Source organism: Rhinichthys klamathensis, unplaced genomic scaffold, assembly GCF_029890125.1.
Source record: "Rhinichthys klamathensis goyatoka isolate OS25496 unplaced genomic scaffold, OSU_Roscu_1.1 h1tg000180l_1, whole genome shotgun sequence".
Taxonomy (NCBI): Eukaryota; Metazoa; Chordata; class Actinopteri; order Cypriniformes; family Leuciscidae; genus Rhinichthys; species Rhinichthys klamathensis.
The window spans coordinates 3,943,680-3,963,468 of record NW_026606708.1 but is presented as its reverse complement, the minus strand read 5'-3'; the positions used below and the strand labels follow the sequence as shown (position 1 = coordinate 3,963,468).

Genomic DNA, 19,789 nt, shown 5'->3' with positions numbered 1-19,789 from the left:
GTCACTTCCGTCTCCTTGTATACTTGTCTCCCATTGGCTATTGTGGAAGTACTGACGTAATCATCCAGATTTAAAATCCTAAATATCAAATATGTTTGACATTGTCGGGGCGGCCCCGATGTGTCCGCAAGCAGATCAGGAGGTTTAAGATTTGATCTGTAAAACCCCCTTACATTAAAAGATAATCTGGGCCGAACGTCGAAACCGACCGATGCCCTGGACGGGATTGTTTCTCTGAATGTCAGGAGGGGTAAATCGAGTCATTTGTTTCAATCATCCAAATACAACTCACTTAATCTCATTAACCCTCCTATTAATGGAAACTTTAGATTCTGTAATAAATAAATAATTGTGGGTGATGAAAATGTGTGCAAATAGGGAATGGCAAAAGGAAACTGTGTTATGCTTGATTTACAATATTCCCAACTTCAGTCTGATTACAACAGTTTGTGCAACACATTTCTGCACAGATTATTTTATGGTTAGAAATAGGATCTAATGAACCTTTACTTAGAACATGTGTACCTTAAAAGACAAAAACAATAATTTAAAGATTGTACACACATGATATGACCCCTTTAAGACGAAGTCACATCATAACTTCTGTAAAAAATATACTTACTGAATATACATTATTGAATTGCCTAAACGTTTGGTTGGAGTCATAGCTTACTGTATTCTGGCAGTCTCTGTTGAGCAGCTGGAGCAGGTCAGATTCGAAGACCTCCACGGAGGGGAAGAGTGCCACACGTAGGCCCTCCAACACACACGAGAAGCTCTTCAACAGACGAGGCTTCCGCAGTGCATCTGCTGCAACAGAGATGGAGTGAATATAACATTAACATTGTACTAATTTCCTGCATGCACAGCCAATTCCATCCAGCCATTTTATTATTTTCCTTTATATTTAATGGCTATTCATTTTTTACAACATTGCAGCAACAAAGGAATTAATTAGACATTAAAAATTAATTTATCACCACATTCAGGATGCCAAGATCCTCTTACTTATGGCAATCAATTCAAATATGAATAAAAAAACAGAACAAGTGCATGGGATAACAAACTACTGAGCAATGCACAAGAGAGCTCAACGTGTTCCAGAAGTAGGGAAAAATCCATGGTGTAGGCCAACGTAAAGGAGCTCCATGTGGCCCAAATTCCTCTTCTAATTTAAAAAAGAATTAGGACCAATGATAATTTGTCATTTGGAGTATGTGTCTGGCTGCAGCATCACAGACACATTTCCTCCAGCTGAGATCCTTGGCTGGCCCCATTTCTGCTCTCAGTGGGGGTCTCGCTGAGGAGCGTTTCATTGTCTATTGAGAAATTCTCCTGCATATCCAAGCCATTTTTGTTTCTTTTTGGTAAAAACAAAAATCTAGCTCACGTACCCACAGGGGTCTAAGCAACTCTATAATCGATTCAAAAATCATTTGAGTGGTATGAAAATGGCCACATCACGCGCTTGTGATTACCAACTCCCCTACCAGTCACTTTCAGACGAAGTTGCTTTCAACCAAGTTTCATCTTTCCTGTCTCTGAACAACCAGCTGGATGTCAACCAATCTGGCTTCAAGAAAGGGCATTCGACCGAGACTGCATTGCTGTCGGTCACCGAAGCCCTGCGGATCGCAAAAGCTGCTTCCAAATCATCAGTTCTCATCCTCCTGGATCTGTCTGCTGCCTTCGACACTGTGAACCATCAGATCCTTCTGTCCACCCTCTCATCACTGGGCATCACAGGTACTCTTCTCCACTGGTTTGAGTCCTATCTCACAGGTAGGTCCTTCAGGGTCACATGGAGAGGTGAGGTATCCAAAGCACATCAACTGACCACAGGGGTTCCCCAGGGTTCAGTTCTTGGGCCGCTCCTTTTCTCCATTTACACCACATCACTGGGACCCATCATACAGGCACATGGTTTATCTTACCATTGCTATGCTGATGACACCCAGCTCTACCTCTCATTTCAACCAGATGATCCCACAGTAGCTGTACGGATCTCAAGCTGTCTGGCGGACATCTCGGCATGGATGAAGGAACATCACCTGCAGCTCAACCTGGCAAAGACTGAGCTTCTCATCCTCCCTGCCAATCCGTCTCTACAGCACGACTTCACTATCCAGCTAGATTCTTCCTCAATCACCCCATCAAGGTCAGTCAGAAATCTTGGAGTAATCTTTAATGATCAGCTGACCTTCACAGACCACATCACAAAGACAGCTCGATTATGCAGGTTTGCTATGCACAACATCAGGAAGATCAGGCCTTTCCTAACTGAGCATGCAACACAACTTCTCGTCCAGGCCCTGGTAATTTCTAGGCTTGATTACTGCAATGCTCTTCTGGCTGGACTTCCATCATGTGCAACTAAACCTCTACAAATGATCCAGAATGCTGCAGCTCGTCTTGTCTTCAACGAGCCCAAAAGGGCCCACGTCACTCCTCTGTTCATCATCTCTGCACTGGCTACCACTCGCTGCTCGCATCAAGTTCAAGGTGTTGACACTTGCTTAAAGATTGACCACAGGATCAGCTCCCTCCTACTTCCACTCAATACTACAAGTCTACATCCCTACCAGAAGCCTACGATCAGTCAAATTAGCGACGGCTCGTGGTACCGTCACAGAGAGCCTCAAAATCACTCTCCAGAACATTCTCATTCACGGTACCATGCTGGTGGAATGATCTGCCCACCCTCATCCGGAATGCAGAATCCCTGACAGCATTCAAAAGACGACTGAAAACTAATCTCTTCCGTGAGCACTTAACGTAAAAAGAAAGAAAAAAAAAGAAAAAAAATGTATTTCCTTTTCCTTTAAATCCTTGCTTATCTGGCTTATGCTACTCCGAGCAATGTTTGAACTTTGTATTTTGAGCACTTCTTGCGTTGTTTTTGTCCATTTACGATGACTCGCTTGGTTTAGTCCTCAGTTGTAAGTCGCTTGTGATAAAAGCGTCTGCTAAATGACTAAATGTGAAATGTAAATGTAAAATGTAAATGTCAAGATTTGCTGGTCTGCATTGGCACATCCAAACACGCTCAACTTACGGCGAAGATAACCTGCTCTTTGAAAAAACTCCTCCTTGATGTTTTATTTAGAGAAATATGCCGAAAAATAAGAATGCAATAAAATAAACCCTTCACGTAGAGACAGGTTAAGTGAATCACCCTCCATAATTACTTTAAAGATAAACATTTGTTATACAGCATTAACCCCTAAGCTAACTGTGGTTTCTATAATTGATGTGCATTCCTCAATGAAGGCTGTCTATAAATCAGATTCTTCTTAGAAGTATTGGACTTAAATGTTTACACGATACATGGGGATTCATTTCAAAGCTCAATGATTTTTGAAGAGAAATCTAACCTGGAATTTTTAATAATATTTTATGAGGTACACTGCTGTTGTGAGGTAAACTTTACTTTTTATGTTACTTTTTTTAAATAAGTCTTTTATGCTCACCAAAGCTACATTTATTTGATAAAAATACAGTAAAATCAGTAATATAGTGAAAATGTAATTTATTCTCATCAATGTTGACAGTTGTTCAACATTGATAAGAATAACAGTTGTTCTCCTCAATTTTGTCGAAACCATGATAAAACATTTTCAGGATTCTTTGATGAATAAAACATTCAAGAGAACAACATTTATTTGAGAAAAAAAAAAAAAACATTTGTAACATTATAACCCCCGGTTTCACAGATGAGCCTTAAACCTAATCCATATCTTAAAATATATCTTAAAATTGTTTTGTCTCAAGATGCACACCAGTAATGTTTTTTTCTAAGGCACGTTTATAAAAGCTACTTAAATGTCCTAATTGAACTAAGGTCTAATCCTGGCTTAATCTAAGCCCTGTCTGTGAAACCAGGCCAGGCCTAAGTGTCTTTACTGTCACTTTTGATCAATTCAATGCATCTTTACTGAATAAAAGTATTCATTTTTTTTAAAAAAAATTAAAATAAATTATTATTGACTCCACTTGAATGGTAAGTGCAAGAGAGGCGTATTTCTATAATTTAGTTGTATTTTATATATATATATAAATTAATTTAATTAAAAAATAGTGCGTCTTAAACTAACACTTTTTTTCAATATAATAAAAGTAAATCAAAATTCAGAATCTGTCTTCTGAAGCCATACAACTGCTTTTCAACTGGGTTTTTAACATTTTCAAATGACTATCGAGTCGAGTCATAAGAGTTTGCTAGATAAGAAACAAGTCATAAGAATTTGAATGTGCTGGATATTTATTCATTTATATATTTTTGCTTATTTTTTATGATTTCTCACCAAGCAGAGCTCGGACCGATAACAAGATTTTTAGTGAACAACCACCTACATTTGGGTCTGTTTATCACAAAATGTTATCATACGGTGTGTGTGTGTGTGTGTGTAATACACAGGTTGCTGTGGCAGCAGACAGCAGGTCCGCTGGTTTGAATGAGTCACAACCAGGAGAGTTTCACTTTCACGGATCACTCAGCCATACACAAACACAGTCTATCACTGTTTAGCTTTAACACACTCACACACACACAAGTCTGCCACTATCAAAGCCAGGCCCGGAGAGCTCCGACGCACTCAGACATTTACTGTACACACAGTCTGTTACCTCAAACACACTGCACAATCACTCTACACTCCACACACACACACCAAACCAGCCTTATCTGTACAGCAGCACTGAGGCCTGACAGCCAAACAAGTGCAGCATCGTCAGGACATTACAGCACACAAACAGTCCACCACTGCAGAGGAAGAGAGATGCGCTACAGAAGGTCTCATAGGAGAATGGAGGAAATTCAAATGTGCCTCTTAAACATCTCATGTTTGCAATTGTTTTTCTATTGTTTTTAAAATTATGGGTACTTCAGGAGTTCCTTCTATTAGTTTAACTCCTAAGACCTATATTAATTTACTTCAAATACCACCTGAGATTTTAAGTAATGCTAACCTTTCCATAAATACAATGTATTTCACAACTTCACACTTTTGCATTCTCAATCATTCTATTGTTTTTTTTCACAGCTTGAACTATACATATTTAATGAGGTAGATAATACATGTGTACATTCAAGGTTAAAACTTTTTCATTGAAAGTGGCTTACTACTTTTATTCACCTTTTATATTTTCTGAAGCCCAATTAAATAGTCCTGTGACAAATTCATTTGAAAAAGTAAAAATACACCATGAAGTCTTTCAAGTAATATTAGGTGATAAAATGTCATGTAGAATAATTAAACAAACAAATGAAAAAAAAGTGTTATTTCAAGTAGTTCAAGTAGTTTCAACTAGAAAGTAGTAGATGAAGTACAGAATTTCAAACTGACTGTTACTACTCGGTTACATTTCAGACATTTATGGCTGTAAAATTATTAATTATTAAGATTAATTGTTACTTTGGTTGTCAATAGGCAATGGCTAATTATTACCTATTGATAAAATAGGTAAATAATAAATTAAATACTTTCACGCTGACTCTGCCTATTGACAGCCATAATAAAAATGCCTAATATATAATTGGGTTGAAACAGCAATGAAAAATTATTATGATTAATTATTAACTTGGCTGTCAATAGGTAATGATTAATTATTACCTATTGATAAAATAGCTAAATAATATATGTAATACTTTCACACTGACTCTACTGTTACAACCCAATTACATATTACACATTTTTATTATGGCTGTCAATAGGTAATCATTATTTCAAATTAATTATTGATGGCAATAAATATTAATATTAAATTAAATATTAAATGAAATACTAAATAATCATTTTAACACTGCTCATCATATTTAATTCATCTGAACCTCCCCTGGGAAGCCCTCTTCTCTACAGAACAACAGAAACTTTCTCATGAGATCATGAGATCAGGCATTAAGCATACATTGATTTATATGTGGCGTCCCACCACAATATCAACATTGACCGCCACAAATAGATTTCAGAGCTTCCCATTGACACTGTGGCGGCCAGAAAATATATTTAAACTTCTTATAATAACATAAAAGGTCTTTAATGTCTTGTTTTGCACCATTGCTGTTAAACAAACTAAAATCGAAAGAGCGATAAGGCTCTTGCTGCATCTCAAATCACCTACTTATACTATGACCTAAAAGTATGTACTCTTTTTGTTAAGAAAAAGTAGATACTTTTGAGTGTGTACCAAAAGAGTGCACAAGCTTTGGGACATACTATATTCTTTGTTCAATTTGCACACTGAATATGGGTTGGAGTTCTTAATTTTAAACTCTCAAAGTGCACCAGATTTATGAATTTAAATTTAAAATGTACAAAATTTTCTTACGAGGGGGCATGCCCCCTCAAAAAATCCTGTGGGAAACACTGATGTCTGTTAACCTACACAAAACTGGTGGGTGTGTCACAAAACAGTGTTATGATCAATGATGTGCTGAGACGAATGGAAAATTGAAGGTGGTTTTTCACTTAGATACAATTAAAGCAATAAAATCAAGAGGCGGCTCGTGAAATTTGGCTTTTATAACACCCACTCAAGAAAAGTTTATAAGAATCATTATCAGACGGAATATATTGCTTTTGGATCTTGGAATAAACTGCTTCGAATCATGTCTTATTAACCGTATTAACAGTCAGGGGGAAAACATCTCTCTTTCTCTTCTTTCAGTCTGTGTGGAGGCCCAGGAGGATGCAGAATATAGCACTCAAACATTTCAGATGCAGTTCAAAGAGAAACCTGCTCCAGAGGAATCCCATTCCTACATCTGTTCATCGGTTATAATGAGGGTGAGAGAGAGAGGGAGATAGAAATATCACTGTGGAATAATTCTCTAATTTCCTGCGTCCCTCTGCGGATCTAAACTGCGGTCGTGGGTCACGCTCCCTGTGAGGTATTTGAAGTGCTAGAGGATTAGCGCGACATTTTTGCTCAACTTCCAATCCCTTCTCCTCTGTGAAACCCACCACGGTTCATTACTACTGTTCATATAGTCTGTCTTTCCCCACCCCTGAAAGCAGCTCAGAACAAAAATCCAAAAAGAGATGAGTCATGAGCACAGTGCTTTGAGTCGGAAAACTTGTGAAAAGGCTCAAATACTTCGGCTTCAGAGTCTCATTTATGACCTGGTTTGGAATGAAGCGATTCTAAAGCTAATCAAGGGAACGTCCTGAGAAACGGGGAGCGCTCTTTCATGAGGCTTCTAGAGTTCCTTCTGCTGTCTCCATGGCAACACATTCTCTCATTACAGATGAGCAGTCATCAAATGCCATTTGATTGTTTTATAACTGCAGTAAACATCTAGCACATTAATGCCTTTTCTCTTTATTCCTATTCAAATGATAAACTGAGAGGGGGCATTGTGGGTAAGCCTACCTGTGCCTGTGTCCGTGGAGAACACAACGCCAGGGATGCGGTCATGTCCAGATACTAGAATGTTTGGTGGGAGCAGGTGCATGATGGGAGTGAGAGCTGGGTGTGGCTGTATGGAGTAGAGCAGCTGAGAGCCCTCCATCACTGATAAAACAGCATTCACTACAGAGAGAGAAAGAGAGTGTCATGATTACTGTTGAACTTCACAGGAATATGCCACAATTCTAGATTTTCATATTTTCTAAGAGTGCAAAACTCACCACCACAATGCAAAAGAGTTGCCAAGTGGCTCATAAGATGTTCTGGGTTTTGCTTAAGGGTTGCTAGGGTATTCTGGGTGGTTGCTAGGTGTTACTTACTGTAATAGATACAATCAGCAACGCATCATAGAATAGGGAAATAAATCATAGTTGCCAGTTACTCATTCATTCCAATTGGAATTCATTCTAATTCATTCCAATTAGCCATTAAAAAAAAATAAAAAACACAAAAAATAAAACAGTTGAAAACAACAAATATATATTTTTTTAATTTAAGTAAAAATACATACTACCATTTAAAGGTTTGGGGGTGGTAAGATTTTTTTCTTATCAAAGATAAAGTAAAAAAGTAATATTATGAAATGTTATTCATATTTAAAATAACTGTTTTATGTTTTAACATATTTTAAAATGTAATTAATTCCTTTGATCGAAAAGCTTCAGTGTCACATGATCCTTCAGAAATCATTCTAATTTGTTTTGATTTGGTACTCATTATTATCAATATTGAAAACAGTTGTGCTGCTTTTTGTAAAAACCGTGATAGATTCTTCGACGAATAGAAAGCTCAAAACTACAATTTTGGGCGTGTCAAAATTGAAATAAAAAAAATTACTGTCTTTACTGTCACATTTAATCAATTTAATGCACCCTTGCTAAATAAAGCAATTCAGTTATTTACAAAAAGATATCATACTGACCCCAAACTTTTGATTAAAAAAATATTATTAAAAACAAACAAATATGCAATATATAGAATTATTCATGTTAGAAATGTAGAAATGTTAGAAATGTCAATTCAATCATCATTGGCAGGTGTGCTAAAAAGTAAAGTTTGGATTCTGATGTCATACTAGATGTCAAAGTAGTACCTATGTAACGATCACCAGCTGGAGTACCCCTGAGAGTCACCAGAGGGCACTCCACATCAGACTGATCACTTCACAAAACTACAATTCCCATAATGCTTCATACTAGGGATGGGACGGTATGAAAATTTCATATCACGATTATAGTGACCAAAGTTATCACGATTATCAATATTATCACGGTTTTGTTAAAATGAGATGGAAATGTTCAAAAAGAACTGATGCTCACCCTGAAAACATTTGAAAATCAACAAACAAAAAATACAATTAGCAGCTATATGCACTTTTTTAAGCATAAACATTATATTAACATTAACATGGAGCCCTAAGAGTGAGAGGTATAAGTTTTCCTAGTGCAGGTTTAAATGAACCCGTCATTAAACCCTATCATTAATAATGATAATAACACTTATGGATGTGTGTATGACTGAATATTATTATTATTAATAAATAATAAATCACTTTCTCTCTCTCTCTCTCTCTCTCTCTCTCTCTCACACACACACACACACACGCACGCACGCACACACGCACACACACTTTAAATGAACAAAATATGTTGGTTGGGTCAGGGTGACTAAACTACTGGAATACTTATAATGACTGTTGTAAATAGCAACGCACTACACAGCGCACATCCTGTCTCGAATCACCGTGGACGCAATCTCTGGTTTCATTCAAATGTGTATGTCTTGCGTCTCAGTTTTGATTGTATTGAAAATTAAATCAGAGTACTTTAGTATTAATACTACTATAATATTGTTGTAGTGATCACATTTACTTTACGATTGATTTGGACACTGTAACTTGTATAATGGATTTATAAACCGGTAAGATTTAAAAACATTAAGTTAATCACAATTCAATATTTCATGTCCCTGAAATTATTTCTGTGGTAAAAAATAAAACTGTAATACGTTTACTATGAATGCTCAAATCCACTTGCTGTAAAACTTTTCTCTTCGCGGAAGCTTTGCAATAATTACAAGTGAGATAATGAAATAATTGATCTCCAATACATTTTTTGTCTAATTATTTGCCCAAGTTAGTTGTGGTATTAAGGTAAAAATTAACTCAGTGGGTGGTTGTCACGTAACGTTAGATGACTTAGCAGATTTGACGTGTTTCCCCCTTTTCCAGCGACTTTCCTCTTGCAGGATTTGCAGACAGGGTGCCCATCCTCTATTAAATTGCCCTCGGGACTCTTGTAATAGCCAAAATAAGACCATACCTCCGATTTTGTCCTCTTGGATGGCTGAAAAATCTTCCGTGCGCTGTCACTGCCTTCCACCATGTCTTCTCGCGCAAAAAAAAACAACATTGCATCTGCGCGCCTGCTGAGTGCTCGCGCCTGCGTCAGACTGATTCTGATTCTGGCTGGCCAGGATTTACCGCGAGTTTTCAAAATCACGATAATCAAACACGGTTTTTATGATAATTAAATTTTAAACGATAATACTAACCGCCAGGAGATTTTATCGTGGTTTATCGTGAAACCGGTAATCGTCCCATCCCTACTTCATACCTGGGACTGATTGCACACTCACCTGCATCTCATTCAGACACTCCATATAAACCACACTCAAACAGAAGACCACTGCGAAGTATTGCATTGCCACGGCCTGTAATCACTGAGCGTTTTTCCCTATCTTGCTGATCTGTTTGCTGACTTTGGATTGTTATCTCACTACTGCCTGTTTGCTGCCTGTCTTGACTTGGATTGCCCTGGATTATTGTTTCTTGCTGCCTGCCATGATCTTCTGCCTGTTACCTGACTACTCTCTGTGCTTGCTCTCTGAATTCCCTGTTTTGCTGTATCCTGACCCCTGCCTGTTTGACGTTCCTTCAATAAAGCTGCAAATGGATCCTACTGAGTCTTCCAGTTCATAACAGTTCATTTCTAGTCCCTCCTTCAGTGTTAGTTTATGGGAATTTATTGCCCAGTTTTGTACATAAATATATGCATCATACATCCTTCATTTCAGCTAATAAGTCTAAAAAGTAATATCACGTCTCCTATTCAAGCCACACAGTTTGAGGTATTGTTTATGTCTGTAGCTCAAACAGTGTGGGAAAATTACACACTTAAAGGGATACTCCCCCTTTTTTGGAAATAGGCTCATTTTACAACTCCCCCAGAGTTAAACTGTTGAGTTTTACCGTTTTTGAATCCATTCAGCCGATCTCCGGTTCTGGCGGTACCACTTTTAGCATAGCTTAGCATACATCATTGGAGTGGACAAGACCATTAGCATTTAGGAACTATACTCTCATTCCTGCGTAATAATCAAGAAACTTTACTGCCGTACCATGAGTGCAGCAGGCGTAATGATATGACGCAGCGCCTGCAAATAGTTCCGTTGTGTTGACGGAAGGTAGCCTATTTTCAGGTGCTGCGTCATATCATTACGCCTGCTGCACTCATGGTACAGCAGTAAAGTTTCTTGATTATTACGCAGGAATGAGAGTATAGTTCCTAGCCATATCAGCCTAGAAAATCGCAACTTTACATTTTCCGTCGGTCTTAGTGCACGATGTAACTACAGAAGAGTCAAGTTTTAAATAGGAAAAATATCGAAACTCTTTGGTCATTTTTTTTTTTAGAAATGCTAATGGTCTTGTCCACTTCAATGATGTATGCTAAGCTATGCTAAAAGTGGTACCGCCAGAACCGGAGATCGGCTGAATGGATTCAAAAACGGTAAAACTCAACAGTTTAACTCTGGGGGAGTTGTAAAATGAGCCTATTTCCAAAAAAAGTGGAGTATCCCTTTAAGTTAACGTCTAACCTCAAGTATGAACAATAATAATAATGGTGCTTGTCTTAGCAAGCACCACTAATATCTATACACAGATCAAAAGCAGGATACTGTCAAAACCCACAGCACAGAAAAATCTAGATTTATATGAACCCAAGGTTTACACATCATTGTTGAACCACTGTGTCCTGTACTAAGAAAAACATCCCTGTCAAATCTGTGCTGTTGACTGCACCCATTGAAACTCACCATCATAGAATATTACAAAAAACGAAGAGATATTTTTATAGAAATGGGACAACATGCAAGGCCACAAGTGGAGAGTTTCATTTCATGCTAGAGTCGACAACTATTTTGTATGGCAGCAATCTCCACTTTAATTTAATTTCACCACATTTTTTCCCACTCTACATTATTTTGAGAATACTTTTACTGTCAGACACATTCGCAGCAAAGGAAAAATATCCACATGAACCCCATTTGAGGGTCTAAATCTTATTTACTTTTAAAACGGGCACTTTACATCTTATGTTCTCAGGCAAAGCAACAACAATGAGTGAAGTTAACGCTTAGATATTGAAATCTCGCAAAGGCAGCACACGTAAGAAATTATATAAGGCTTTTAGATGTGTCCACAAGGCCAAAGAAAAGTTTCCCACAGCACAACTGGACATGGTTCCTTCCATATATTTTCAGTTTCATTGCTTATGTGCTATTCTTTGTTGTGCACATCTGTGTAAAAGAAAGAGCAGGCTGGTGTGAAACCGCTGAAAAAGAGGCCCACTCAAGCCAGTCTGCGTCATTACATTTCAGCAGAGCTCTCCATTTTTCATTAGGCTATTTATTCCAGACATGGAGACATGCTCACACATTACGCTCCATTACTTCGAACCCATATTACACAGAACCGTGCATCACTGCCACTGAATTGGAAAAAACACCGGCTGGTTCTGAATGGAACGAACACGTGTGCACACACAAACCTATCTGACTTGAGGAAATGGATGTCGGTGACACCTGCATACACTTGGTGCCAGGTGACACCACACATATTTTCATTCACATACCAAACGACCAGGTCACGGCGGAATATGCTGACTTATTTTGGATATTCTTTCGATTTTGGGGAAGGGAAATCTGTGCTATGGATTTAAAATGTACTAAACATTACCAGACAAACTCCAAAAAGAAAGAAAGAAAGAAAAAGAAAGAAGAAAAAAGACGACCCTTTAAAGGCCCACACACATTCTGGAACAATGCCATTGTCCGAGAGCAAGCACAGTCACTTTATCAGACAAACTCATTTTAATTGGCCGCAATCGCACTTTGCTTACTCTGTGCCGCTGCGCAAATCACTGAGCTGCAGTATGTCATTCTGTTCACTCTCAATAATGCCTCTGAGTGGAGCTTGCCTAATGGTTAAGGATCAGGGCTTTTAAAAGGAAAGGTTACAGGTTCAATCACAAGTAGGGTGACAAAATTGCTGAGATTACTTATCTAATGGACCAATCTGTACAATTATAGTACAACAAATTGGATTAAAAAACATCCACTTAGTAGCAAATAAACATTCTGTTCTAATGATTACATATTAGCAGGCCGAAAAAGAATCAGCCCACTTTTTCTATTCTCTACACTGATTTTGGTGGACAATCTGCAGAATGGAATGATGCTGCACTAGCCTATACATTTTAAATATATGTGTGTATTTTCCTGTTTCACTATATATGTATAAATGAGATACCTGCTAAGGTGTAATATTACTGCAATTACACTACTGTTCAAAAGTTTGGGGTCAGTAAGTTTATGAAAGAAGTTTCTTATGCGCACCAAGGTTGATAAAAAAAACAGTAATATTGTGAAGTATTATTAGAATATATTTCATTATATTTTGAAATGTCATTTGTTGAATAGAAAGTTCAAAAGAACAGCATTTGAAAAAGAAATCTTGTGGAACATCACAAATGTCTGATCAATTTAAAAAGTATTAATTTCTTTGAAGAAGAAAAACATTCTGGAAGGTAGTTTGTGTATTTATTTTTGTTTTATTTTAATAAAATAAAAAGCAGAGTTTTTTTTTTTTTCTGGTTTCCTTTTTTGGAAAAAGTGATCAGGACACATTGCAGTGTAGATTCAAACTTTTATCTCCATATAGGCTCAACATGTGTGAAGCATTCACACACGCCACTAGGCCACTGCTTCAAAAACAGCACTATAATGTTAACATTAAAATATAAAATAGCAATCAGTGTACCAGAACCTTCAGCTTTCTGTCCACCAGCTTTGTCGCTGATTCCCAGTGAAAACTTCATTATTAAACCTATAATCTAACAATTCATTTTACATTACCTGGTTTTTTGGCCTTTCGAGGTTATTTTGCATTTCTTTCACGGGTGAAGGGACAGCAGATGTAACATCAACGTGGCTTTGCATCTATTTCTCTATATTCTGAAGGAGTGACTAAACTACTGTGCTTGTCAAAATCAGCCATCAACAAACACTGAAGTGTGTCAAAATAGGCATTCTAATCTTCTGAGATGAAAAACTGCTCATTCATTCTCACAGCTCTCCCTGTCTCTCTTACTCACACACACAAACACATGTGCCAAGACAAACACATCAAATAAAGCACAGATTTCAATGAGCCAGAATTATTAGGCTTTGCCAGTGCTGTTTACACGTCCTCTATGCCAGTAGTTCTCAACTTGTGGGTCGTGATCCAAAAAATGTTCTGCTGCAAAAAGCAGGGAAAAATCAATCCAGGATGGGGGGGTGGGGTTGGATTTAACCAACCATGCAAATAATTGAACATTAAGTTAAGTATAGCAAAATAAATGTCTTTTTTTTGACATCACAGGTCGTGCATCCAATCAAAATCTGTCAAACGGTAGAAACATGTCAAATTAGGGAAACATGGGTAGGTTATATGGAATGCTCTCATCCTAGAAAAACTTCAAAATACATGGTAAAAGAAAATATCTTGAATTCTCCCATGGTTCTTCCTAAACATCTGTTAAGGGTTTTTTCCAAGTTATTGTGGTTCATTTGGCTTGTTCACTATTATTTGTAAAGCTGCTTTGAATAAATTTGTATTGGGAAAAGTGTAAAACAATTCAAACTGAACTGAACTAAACTACTGAATTACATTTATTTGAGGAGAACCAAAATAACCTGAATTCGTTTTAATTAATGAAAATGAATTAAACTTAACTGAGGTAAACTCAAATTAAATCAAAACAGACTTATTTGAATCAAATTAGAATTTAACTAATTTCATTCGAAATTGAGTTCAATTAACGAACTGAACTGAGCCAAATAAAATGAAAATCAAGTTTATCAAGTTTTAAGTTGAATCAAGTTTAAATAAAATCAAATGGAACTGGATTAAGCTTAAACTGAATCGATAAAACTGATTTGAATTAAATTGAATAAATATCAAACTAAATTGATTTAAACAGAACTGAACTGGGTTATCGTGTGATGTTTAACATAAAATCTGCATCCTGAGGAAAAACCAGTTGATAAGCACTGCTCTCATCCTCCCACTTTCCCAATGTTTCTCCGCCATCCAGAAGGTGGCTTCAGTGGCATTAATGAGCACAGAATGGCTGAATGTCTGTGTGCTGATGTAGAAGTCATATGAGAGAATGTTTGCACCTATGTTTGTGTGTGTTTGACAGCAGGTTTGTGTGTGATCTGAGAGGCCCAAGGAGGTTCAGACTCTCAGAGAGACAGCAGGGCATCTCCTCCCTCCAGCATGCAGAGGCATAATTGAGACAGAATGGCAGGTAGCACAGAAACACAGCTAGAAGGAGAGGCTGGATTCAGAGAGAATTTTAGATCAGCGCTGCTCCCTCTACACTTCAACAGCTGGACACCCTGCAGATACACTGCATCCATGAGTCACTCTCATATATGGTGCGCTCAGTCTCTAGATTTACACATCTACAAAGCAAGCAGTTTGATGGGACAACAACAAATCTACATCACTCTCGTTATAAACAAAGTTGCTTGGTTTAGTTTTGTCATTCGTGATTATATAAACATCATTGTTTAAACATCATTGTGGTTCTCAAAGTGTGGGGCGATCCGCAGAAAAAGACCGTTGCAACAGTGTTCAAGTGCGCAAATAGTGGTTGGCGCTCTGCTTTTATAAAGCGGCACTGAATCGTTCTCTGAATCGTTCTTCTTCAGATGGTTGACTTGCCTTTAAAAGTTGAAATGGGGGCGTGACCAAAAACGTTTGAGAACCACTAGTTTAAGCCAAATATCTGAAGGACAAAAAAAAATGTGGATTATTTCTGCTCAATTTCTGTTGATTTCTTTCAACCAATATCTTATTAAATTATTTGTTGTGGAAAAAGAAGTGTTCTTGATTCTATTGAATGCACACTTTAATGTACTTCAAACTTTAATTCTACATAAAGAAAAAGAATATATATATATATATATATATATATATATATATATATATATATATATATATATATATATATATATATATATATATATATATATATATATATATATATATATATATAACAAATATATATATATATATATATATATATATAAAATATGAATTTCTTTAAAAAATATCAAAATTATATATATATAATTATATACAGTGTGTGTATATATATATATATATATATATACACACACTCACCTAAAGGATTATTAGGAACACCATACTAATACTGTGTTTGACCCCCTTTCGCCTTCAGAACTGCCTTAATTCTACGTGCCATTGATTCAACAAGGTGCTGAAAGCATTCTTTAGAAATGTTGGCCCATAGCATCTTGCAGTTGATGGATATTTGTGGGATGCACATCCAGGGCACGAAGCTCCCGTTCCACCACGTCCCAAAGATGCTCTATTGGGTTGAGATCTAGTGACTGTGGGGGCCATTTTAGTACAGTGAACTCATTTTCATGTTCAAGAAACCAATTTGAAATGATTCGAGCTTTGTGACATGGTGCATTATCCTGCTGGAAGTAGCCATCAGAGGATGGGTACACGGTGGCCATAAAGGGATGGACATGGTCAGAAACGATGCTCAGGTAGGCCGTGGCATTTAAACGATGCCCAATTGGCACTAAGGGGCCTAAAGTGTGCCAAGAAAACATCCCCCACACCATTACACCACCACCACCACTAGCCTGCACAGTGGTAACAAGGCATGATGGATCCATGTTCTCGTTCTGTTTACGCCAAATTCTGACTCTACCATCTGAATGTCTCAACAGAAATCGAGACTCATCAGACCAGGCAACATTTTTACAGTCTTCAACTGTCCAATTTTGGTGAGCTCTTGCAAATTGTAGCCTCTTTTTCCTATTTGTAGTGGAGATGAGTGGTACCCGGTGAGGTCTTCTGCTGTTGTAGCCCATCCGCCTCAAGGTTGTGCGTGTTGTGGCTTCACAAATGCTTTGCTGCATACCTCGGTTGTAACGAGTGGTTATTTCAGTCAAAGTTGCTCTTCTATCAGCTTGAATCAGTCGTCCCATTCTCCTCTGACCTCTAGCATCAACAAGGCATTTTCGCCCACAGGACTGCCGCATACTGGATGTTTTTCCCTTTTCACACCATTCTTTGTAAACCCTAGAAATGGTTGTGCGTGAAAATCCCAGTAACTGAGCAGATTGTGAAATACTCAGACCGACCCGTCTGGCACCAACAGCATGCCACGCTCAAAATTGCTTAAATCACCTTTCTTTCCCATTCTGACATTCAGTTTGGAGTTCAGGAGATTGTCTTGACCAGGACCACACCCCTAAATGCATTGGAGCAACTGCCATGTGATTGTTTGATTAGATAATTGCATTAATGAGAAATTGAACAAGTGTTCCTAATAATCCTTTAGGTGAGTGTGTATATATATATATATATTAGGGGTGGGACGATACAGGTACCTCACAATTCAATTCTGTGGCGATATGTGGTCCACGATATGATAATATCACGATTCGCGATATCTACGATATTCAATATATTGGAAGAAATTTCATCAACGATATATCACGATATATGTGACTGAAAAGAAAAAGAAGGAATAAGGAAATAATCAGGCACAAAAATAATAAGGCACACGAATATACTTTTGTCTAGTTTCGCCATTTTGAACTGAAAATAGCCTATGCAACGTGACTCATGTTAATGTAATAATTAGTTTACTGTCATTGTGAGGGGAAAAGCCGTTTTCATTATGTTAGGCACAAGATTAATAATGCATGTGTACATATTGAGAATTAATATACCGTAAAACTTCCCGGGTTTTTATTTTCCCAAATCGTCGAACTGCACCGGCTTGTATTTGAGACAGGCGTCTATATGAGACAGGCCTTTATAATTTAGTGTTGAGATGTTGTTCATTGAGTTTAGGCGAGTCTCTAATCTCTAAAAATCTCCAAATGCTCCACGTGAAACTGCGGTCTTCCGACCTTTTACTATCGTGTCAATTGATTTTGATTAATATGCGCGAGGGAGAGAGCAAGACAGCGCTCGTGTTGTTTGAAGACGTGCGAGTGCGAGTGCGCGCGCGCGGCCGTTGCGCTCTCTATTTTTGTAAAACCCGAAGTGTCTCCACACTTTAGAGTGGAAACTAGCGGGTGGGTCTTTGATTAGTTTTTTATTTTTTCCGCCATTCTTCTCGCTTCTCTTTTTTTCTGCAATTCTCTGTTGTTGTTGTTAGTTAACTTGTGTTCTTCACCGGCCGCTGTTTGCGCCACTTTACCCCTATTTACTCGAACAGCGCCCCCGCAAACAGAATGGTAGATATGGGTAGTGACAGTGACACTGACAACGGGTAAATTAATCATTTTGTGTTGTAATACAATATCGATTTTTTTTCCCACCCCTAATATATATACACTCACCGGCCACATTATTAGGTACCCCATGCTAGTAACGGGTTGGACCCCCTTTTGCCTTCAGAACTGCCTCAATTCTTCGTGGCATAGATTCAACAAGGTGCTGGAAGCATTCCTCAGGGAGTTTGGTCCATATTGACATGATGGCATCACACAGTTGCCGCAGATTTGTCGGCTGCACATCCATGATGCGAATCTCCCGTTCCACCACATCCCAAAGATGCTCTATTGGGTTGAGATCTGGTGACTGTGGAGGCCATTTTAGTACAGTGAACTCATTGTCATGTTCAAGAAACCAATTTGAAATGATTAGAGCTTTGTGACATGGTGGAAGTAGCCATCAGAGGATGGGTACATGGTGGCCATAAAGGGATGGACATGGTCAGAAACAATGCTCAGGTAGGCCGTGGCATTTAAACGATGCCCAATTGGCACTAAGGGGCCTAAAGTGTGCCAGGAAAACATCCCCCACACCATTACACCACCACCACCAGCCTGCACAGTGGTAACAAGGCATGATGGTTCCATGTTCTCATTCTGTTTACGCCAAATTCTGACTCTAACATCTGAATGTCTCAACAGAAATCGAGACTCATCAGACCAGGCAACATTTTTCCAGTCTTCAACTGTTCAATTTTGGTGAGCTCTTGCAAATTGTAGCCTCTTTTTCCTATTTGTAGTGGAGATGAGTGGTACCCGGTGGAGTCTTCTGCTGTTGTAGCCCATCCGCCTCAAGGTTGTGCGTGTTGTGGCTTCACAAATGCTTTGCTGCATACCTCGGTTGTAACGAGTGGTTATTTCAGTCACTGTTGCCCTTCTATCAGCTCGAACCAGTCTGGCCATTCTCCTCTGACCTCTGGCATCAACAAGGCATTTCCGCCCACAGAACTGCCGCTCACTGGATGTTTTTTCTTTTTCGGACCATTCTCTGTAAACCCTAGAGATGGTTGTGCGTGAAAATCCCAGTAGATTAGCAGTTTCTGAAATACTCAGACCAGCCCTTCTGGCACCAACAATCATGCCACGTTCAAAGTCACTCAAATCACCTTTCTTCCCCATACTGATGCTCGGTTTGAACTGCAGGAGATTGTCTTGACCATGTCTACATGCCTAAATGCACTGAGTTGCCGCCATGTGATTGGCTGCTTAGAAATTAAGTGTTACCGAGCAGTTGGACAGGTGTACCTAATAAAGTGGCCGGTGAGTGTATATATATATATATATATATTGTTATTTTTTAAGAAATTCATATTTTACTGTGTCGGGACAGATCGCTGTAGTGCCTCAATTCAAGCAGCATGTGAACTGATCATCTCTTCCTCCTTACTACTTGTTTTATCACGAAATAAGCATGAATAAACATCAGAAGGTATGGTTTGTTTGTCGGACAAAATGGCCGATAGAAACAAGGACACATAATATCGGCGTAATGATTGGTCAGATTGCCTGTCAATCAAACTCTCGGGGGAAGGGTGAATTGGATTTTATACAAATTTAAAATGAATATGCAAATTTTAGCAAGGGTTTGAAAACATTACATTCAGTTTGCACTTAAGTATATTCATTTAAAGTATTATTTACGTAATAAGTAACATAATTACGTAAAAATCATGCATTCTTTTATCCTTTGTTCATTTTTTTTGTTCAGTACCACATGCTG

General features: G+C 38.1%; 1 protein-coding gene across 1 annotated transcript in view; it reads right to left on the bottom strand.

Moving 5' to 3' along the window:
• LOC130094700 (nephrocystin-4-like) overlaps positions 1-19,789 on the bottom strand; it is a 187,966-nt gene that overhangs the window by 127,581 nt on the left and 40,596 nt on the right. The window contains exons 5-6 of the mRNA XM_056261122.1: positions 7,372-7,530; positions 674-807 (exon numbers count right to left, since the gene is read on the bottom strand). Of these exons, the coding sequence (XP_056117097.1) occupies positions 674-807; positions 7,372-7,530 (293 nt within the window). The remainder of the gene's footprint in view (positions 1-673; positions 808-7,371; positions 7,531-19,789) is intronic.